The sequence below is a fragment of the Caretta caretta genome, chromosome 6 (genome assembly GCF_965140235.1).
Source record: "Caretta caretta isolate rCarCar2 chromosome 6, rCarCar1.hap1, whole genome shotgun sequence".
Classification (NCBI taxonomy): domain Eukaryota; kingdom Metazoa; phylum Chordata; order Testudines; family Cheloniidae; genus Caretta; species Caretta caretta.
This window is the reverse complement of record NC_134211.1, coordinates 23517768-23525403: the sequence shown is the minus strand read 5'-3', so window position 1 is coordinate 23525403 and position 7636 is coordinate 23517768. Positions and strand designations below refer to the sequence as shown.

Here is a 7636-nt window from a genome sequence, read left to right as displayed (position 1 = left end):
CAAAGAGCAGAATTTCACCCCTATTCAACAGCTGGTTAAACACCCCTAAACCCCACGGCACCAATCAAATACATCTCCCTTATGCAGAATGAATACGAATACTATCCCCATTGAATAGCAGTTATCCCTATGAACTCTCATTACGCTAACTTAGTTGCCTGGAAGATGTCCCAGTAAAGTAGCAGTGTGGTCCAATGGACTGGAAGTCAGGAAACCAGGCTCCTATTTGCACCCCTGCCAATGAGGCATTGTGTGTCATAGCTGATGTCACAATGTTGGCTCATTTTCTCTATCCTGAACATAGGGATAATGACATCTACAGCGCCTTGGTAAAATGATTTGAGCTCACTGCATGAAAGGCCAACTTTGCAATAGTGTCCATTCATTTTGGGTGCTTCTATTTGCCAGCCTGATTTTCAGAAATGCTGAGTACTGACAACTCCAGACAAACTCCGGTGAGAACGGTGGGTGCTTGGCACCTTTGATAAATTCAGGAGCTAGGTAGCTTGACCTGGCCAGCCAAAAACTGAGATGCTCAGAATGAGTAGACACTCCTGAAGACTGGGGTTTTGGTTTGTGCTGGTCTCTAATTCATATCCAGCATTCGCATGTGTGTTAACACAAGAAACAGATACATACGGTTAAACTACTCTGGCTGTTTGTCCTCGGCTTGGTCAGGCAAAACATAAACTACTAAATTGTAGCAAACCTGTGTTTAATTCATGATTAGGAGGAGACTTGGATAAGTGCAAGTCACACTTCTCTGTCTAGGTTTGAAAGGCCTTTGCTCAGTACTTACCTGAGTCCGGTGCTGGCAGGCAGGGGGATGGAATCTCCACCGTAGACATAAACAGGACACTCAAGAGCTAGTGTCTTTACTGAATGAATTTATTGTTTTTTGAACTAAAGTTGCTCACAGTTATTTAACAAGGGATACATCAGATTTTTTGTCCATTTTAAACTGTTAAATAATGTCAGTTTGTTTCTGTGAGTGTGTGTGTGCGCATGTGTGTCGTCAAAGTACAAAATCGGAAGGATAACAAGAGGTATTGCTTTCGTTTATTCTTATATCTTGTGTAAGTAATCCCCTTCCTGCTTGTACTGCATGGATTTTGCTGATATAGGTTTGTTTTTTTGTTTTTTTTGTAAATTATTATTATTATTTTGTATCGAAATCCCAGCCTTTTGTAGAGGTACAATGTAACAGAAGCATCAAAAATCTATACACACAGAGAAAAGAGGGAAAAGAGGATGGAGGTGGTCGCAGGAGGTCCTGGAGGAGAGGCAGAGAGAGAGGGCAGAGGCAGGAAAGACAACGAAAGCAAAAGAGACTAATTTACAGCAATGTCATGCAATTAAAACTGCCCCCCCGTCCTGCACCCTGGCCTCCCCCCATCCCCAGCCATCACCCCCACGGCATCTGACATGCACACAGCGATACAATTTTAAGAATAGGAAAAAAATAATAAATTAAAAACAACCCCAAAATAAATAAAATAAATCTCTTCCATTTGGGGGGACAAGGAAAGGTCAAGGGTTAAAGGTTACCATCTCAATTGTGCCTTACTTTTTTTTTTTTAATCTTCAAACCTATGTACAAGTGAAACTGGTCGAAGAGGGGGAAAACAAACTAAACAACAGTAACAACAACAAAAAGAGAGAAACTGCCCGATGGTATCATTTAGAAAAAATAAAAATTCTTGTCGTACAACATACACCCAGAGGGAACCCAACAAACAGCAATTGAAGGTCATAAGAGACTTGCACTCTAATGCTAACCCTATGTTTTTAAAACCTCACTAAAGAAGTCTTTCTCATTGTGTTTTTGTCTTTGACGTTTACAACCATGTTTGTTTGTTCGTTTGAACTTGGGCCAGAATAAATTACACTTGGTCATGTAGCTCCCAGGGGAAAAAAACCAAAATAAATAAATAAATAAATAAAAAGTCAAGTTCACAAGAGGAACATTTAAGGTTTTTTTCTACCTTCCCCCCCCCCAAATAAATAGGAATCAGTGTTGCCTCTACACAGTAATTAAACAAAACAGAAGATCTATCTAACAGCTTAAATTTTTCAATATATATGTATATATAAATAACCAAGACCTAATAATAACTTAAGCACAAAAAACAGTCCTCACCCACCCACTCCCACCCGCCAGCCCCCTTTCAAAAAAAAAAGTTTATAAAAATATCTTGCAGTAATTTTTAAAGTTTACAGTAGCTTCGTGATTCACTTGCCCATAGCACTGACTCCTCGTCTCACTCAAATGAACTAAGTGCCAGTGATATGCACACGCACACACATGGGAAAATACCCCCCAAATTATCCTCTTTTCTTCTTCTTCTGTTTGTTGAAAAACCCAATAAATCAAATAAATAAATCAAACCCAGCAAATAAATAATAATACTGATATTGATGCAGCACGAGCGACACGACAATTGCATCCAAATGCAGGGGGTGTTGGCGGATCCAGATGGCGGAAGAAGGTCCCAACCTGGCAGCGTGGTAGGCGGGGAGTTGAAGACGGGGGAGGAAGATGAAGAAGAAGGAGCAGCAGCTGTGGCAACGGCAGCTGGTGGCAAGAGGCTGTTCTCGGCGAGGCAGAATCCTGGCCCGCCTCTTTTGCTGCCGTATGTTGCCTTTTCCCTAAGTTTTAAGGTTTGTTTGTTTTTGTGTTTGTTCATTCCCCCCACCCCCAGGAGGGGATCCCCCCCCTTCCAGCAGGTTGAAAAGCAAAATGATAAGAGTATAAAAAACAAACACAATTTAAAAAAACAAAAAAACAAAAGGAAAGGGTGGGGACGGGGGTGGGGGGGAAAGGAGTTTGAGAAAATCCCACAGTGAAACTCCCCGATATTCTTGGTTTGACGCTTTGCTTTTACTCACTCCTTGGTGGTTTTGGCTGAGAGAGCTCCCTGGTTTCATGGTAACATTTCCCCTTGTTTCTTGCCCCCCTCCCCCTGCCAGTCTGAGTTCACCTGCACCGATGAATGTTGTCAAGGGCAATGGTGTCACTCCAACAATTGCAACCTGCTTCCAGCCCAGGTTGTGCAATCCCATTACTGAGCAGATCTCCCTCGTGGAGCACCAAAAAGAAAAAGAGAAAAAGTGCGTGTTGGGGAGGTGTTTGGGAGGAGGTGGGGGAGAAACCCATTTCCTGGGGACAGAGGGGGAGGCTGGGAACCTCAAACAGGACTGGTCCTTGGACAGTCTACATCGGTTTCCTTCCGTCAACAAGTGTCCGCAGAGCACAGAAGGTGAAGCCGTGGCTGACATGTTAACTTTTCGGGATAATTCCTGGTAGCAGAGCGGAAACAAGTGGTGTCGTCAGAAACAGAGAGAGCAAGAACAGAACAAGAAACAAAAATAATAATTTAAAAAATCCAACAAAACATCAGGAGGGGAAAAAAATAAAAATACTCAAAATACAGGGAGATGTAAAAACAAAAAAAAAACCAAACCAAAAAAGCCACAACCCAAGATCTGGTGAACTGGATTTTGTCATCTGTGCTACCTTGTCTTTCTTTCTTTCTTTCTTTCTTTCTTTTTCTTTCTTTGTGTGTGTGTTTGTTTCTGAGATATATATTATATATCATATATAAATATATATATGTATATATATACAGTCATTCCTTCTTACAAAATTTGTCTATAGACAGTTTTGTACTGTTGTGGAAAGGTATATACATCCTTCTAGTTTAGAGGCTAGCTTGCTAAGGAATATTCTTTGATTCTTTCTTGCTTTTTGTTTTTTAAGTTATTTAATTTTTTAAAATGTATTTATTTAAGGTTGGTCTTGTAGGCCGCCTGATGAGACCATCTTTGCCTTGTCTTTGCCAGCGGGGTACTTATTGTCTCCTCTAGACCCATAGTCATTAGCATCGGAATCGCTCCGCTTGCTGTTTGCGCTATGCTTGGTTGGCGTGCCGGGGGGATGGCTCACCTGCCCGTTCTTCTCGTCTGAAAAAAGTTGTTTAATTACGTCAAAGAAGTTACTCAATGGGCTGCCTGGGTACACAAAACAGAAGAGACAAAAAAAAAAAAACATAGAGAGAAAGAGAAACAGAGAGAGAGAGAGAGAGAACAAACAAACAAATGAACAATGGGGTTTTTAACAAGAAGAACGTGATGAGAGATCCAGAGCCACGTGCATGGGGGTGTGTGGAGGATGAAGATGATGAGCAGCAAGAGGAAGAGTGTTAGGATGGGACACCTCTGGCAGTAAAGAGGCTGGGAGCAAAACGTGCCAAGGGGGGAATGTCCTACTTGCCTACCATGTGGTTGGGAACAGAGATCCTACCGAGCAGGAGAACTCCATTGCTACGTAAGCCTGGCACACCGCACCACGTTGTGGAAACAGCTATACCTTTGGTCTGGAATTATTTGGCAACTCTATGAGTGGACTGTAACCCTCAGGGGATGCAGTTCCTGTGTAACTGCATCGATACAGGTGGGGCATTAATGCATGATCAACTTTGCCTTGCAGCCTTAGCAAGTTCTGTGTTAGACATTATGCTTTTCTTCCTTCTTTTAGTTACACTGACTGGTCTCTCCCTGAACACCCACTCAACCACTTGGCCTGGAACACCTGTGCATTCCAGGGGAATACGAGCATTTGACACGTGAGTAGGGCTGGGATGCAAGGGGGCAATCCTCAACTAGTATGTGTGGGGCTGTGATTCTGCAAGATTCTGAGCACCTTCAATCCTTATTGACAACAGCAGGAGTTGAGAATGCTCAGCAGACTGCAGGACCAGGCTCCTGTGCACATGTGGTTTCTGGCCGCGATTTAACCTGGTGGGACCACAAAGCAAGAACTAGTATCAGGCTGATATACTCTGCATTCCACCCTCTTTAAAACAGCCAATGAGCTTCACTATTATGGAGTTGGAAGCCAAAGGAATTGCAGCATCATACGCTAATAGAAAACAGCATTAGGAAACTTTGATTAATTTAGCCACGAGATTAGGGCAAACTATGGCGCAGATTGGGTGCTGCACATCTGTCAGAACACAGCCTTTCATGTCACTGAAAAAAATCTCTTTGTCTGCCATTTCCCCTTTCTATAACACCCTCGATACGTTTTATTATCATTGCCATATGGTTCTCTAGTGTATGAAGTGTCATTGTCCCACATCCACAATGGAACAACACTAAGGTTTTGTCTACACCCCCCGAGCAATGTAGTTATACAGACCTAACCCCCGCTGTGTAGACAGTGCTTTGTCAGCAGGAGAGCTTCTCTTTCACCAACAGAAGTTGGTCCAATAAAAGATATTACCTCACCCACCTTGTCTCTCTAATTTTGGGATTTCCTCACTTTAAAAGGCACAAATATTATGTAAGGAGCCCTCATTTACCTGTATAACTATAGGCCTGGTTTTGTCTGGTAGGTAGTATAGTGTTTAACTGAGTGCAGGTGCTGGTTCTTTGCACTGAACACAACAAGTCCAAGCCACCATTAGCTGCTGGACAAGTGTGACCTAGCTACCAAGGTAGGTCTCAGTCTTAGAGATGGCCCACACCAAAACCTCAGACTCCAACACCAACACATTCAGATTTGGGGGAAATTTGAAACATGGATCCTAAATTTGTGGCTGAGATTGGACATGCCATGAATTTCACACACACATTCTGGTTTGGATTCTGAAATCTCCCCAGAGTTCAGGGGGATGGAGGTTTCAGCCACAGGATTTTTACTGAGGCCCCTCTCTAAGGCTCAGTGAAGTTGTCCTAGCCAGATGGCTTGTGGGCACACGCTCTGCTCAGACTCTTCTCTACTTCTAGAGGTGGTTACTCCCTTCCAGTGGGAAAAACGAGTGGACGCGGCGGGTGGGAGGGCAGGGAATGCAAGTAACACTCAGCCTTGAATGCAGGATTGTGGACAGGACAAGTTCTTATGTGGCTTTGGACCCTCATCTTCATACACAAATGGAGTCAGCAGACAGAAAGAATGGAAGAGAGCACTAAAAAAAAAATGCGGGCTAGGGAGGGAAGGAGAGGGGGGTATTTCTAGTGATTCAGTGGAGCAGTTTATTCCACAGGCTTAGAGGGAAGGGGGAGGGCAGACTAAGCAGAGTTCTATGGGGATTGGGAAGGTTTAAGTTCTTTGCATAGACAGGTACAGAAGACAAAAGTCTAATTTGCACGAATGGACCAACAAAATGCTAAGTACATTTTATATGTAAATGCTCTGCATTTGGTGAGTCCTAATACAGGATTTTAAATCCTCCTATTAAAATATTCAACTCTTCCCCCACCCCCATGCCCTATTGGCTCTCAAGTGTCTGGAGATTTACTGGGCCAACAGTATTTAATAGCCTACCTCCCCTTTGCCGATATCACTACTGAATTCCTTATAATCAGCGTTCTCAGCTCAAATTTTAATGGGAAGTGAGAAATCCTTAGGGATATTCAGAGAGAGCTATTGAAAAAAAATAGGCCATTTCACTAACCCTTTCTTTCCTTTGCCTTTTACAGTAGCTGAGCTTGCAATTAAATAGTTTGTCTCCATCCTCTCTTGTCCTGTTGGTAACCAGGGCCAGGCAATATGGGCAACCACAGCATCCATATTCTTGCCTGCTAGGACACCCATGGACTCATCTAGATAATGGTCTTGGATTGAGTAAAGGGCACCCGCACTGATACTTGCTCTGTGATGATAAATAAAGAAGGGCCAGGCATGTTGAGAACACCAAGATGGTGAGTGCTCGTTAACTGCCAGGAAAACGGGGCCTGAACCTGCAGAAGTTAGTGGACCATCACTAGTTATGTTTAGAAGTCTCCTGCTATTAGTACCTGGTACAGGCAGTGGGATATATCACATCTGCCAATCCAGGTCAGGGTCTCGAAGGGTTAGTGAATATTTCTGAATGAGAGATAATGTCCCATGACTGGGAGCTTCTTTAACCCTGAGTACAAACTCTGGTGGATGCAGTACAAACACCGGAGGAAGGGCAGCAAGGATGGTAAAGCGCAAGAAGCATCATAGCTATGTGGTGATTAAGTTTATATTCATTAGAAAGAGGCGACTGAGTGGCGACATGATTGGGGCATGTGCATTTCTGAGCCAGATGGTAGGGGTGGATGTTGCAGAGGGTAAAAGGCTTGAAAACAAGTACTGAAGCTATGGAGGGGTTGGGCATTGAGGGAGTGAAATAGAAATATCTTTATGCAGAGGGTAATTCATGTGCGGCACAGACTCTGCCTAACGCCGCAAAAGAAGCTGCAACTGTAAATGGACTGGGTACAGCAGCACTAAGAGGAAGGAATTGCAGCCAGACACCAGACCAAGGAGGTGAAGAGATCCTGTCCAGATAGGCTGCATGGACTCTCTCTCAAGACCCCATATTTCATTTGCCATTGCTAAGAAATTTGCTTGACATGGACTTAGCACCAGTGGGGCCACAGGCACCCTGGGCAAAGCCGACAAGCTTCACGGAAGAAGAGCGGGTGGTTATACCAGGAACAATGTGTCTGCTTTGACCTCATAAAGAACCTCAGCTCCGTCTGCCGGAACTACCAGAAACAAAAAGGAATCAGGAGGGTTTGGAAGCTGCTACGGCTTGCACACATTCTCCCTCTCTTGCATCTTTCTTTTCTGCTACCATTTCAGGAACGTTTTGTACGTGCA

The 7636-nt window shown here is 43.6% G+C and overlaps 1 protein-coding gene across 17 annotated transcripts in view; it reads right to left on the bottom strand.

The window, feature by feature from the left end:
• Nucleotides 1–870: 870 nt before the first annotated feature.
• The window catches only part of BRSK2 (BR serine/threonine kinase 2), a 426862-nt gene continuing 420096 nt past the window's right edge, over nucleotides 871–7636 (bottom strand). For 10 of the 17 annotated variants that reach the window (XM_075129314.1, XM_075129316.1, XM_048853888.2 and 7 more), the window contains 2 exons: nucleotides 3947–4011; nucleotides 871–3300 (listed from right to left, as the gene is read on the bottom strand). In XM_075129314.1, coding sequence (XP_074985415.1) covers nucleotides 2770–3300; nucleotides 3947–4011 — 596 coding nt within the window. In that variant the 3' untranslated portion in view covers nucleotides 871–2769. Of the gene's footprint in view, nucleotides 4012–7636 lie in introns of all 17 variants that reach the window. The other 7 variants (XM_048853899.2, XM_048853900.2, XM_048853902.2 and 4 more) reach the window with 3 other exon arrangements.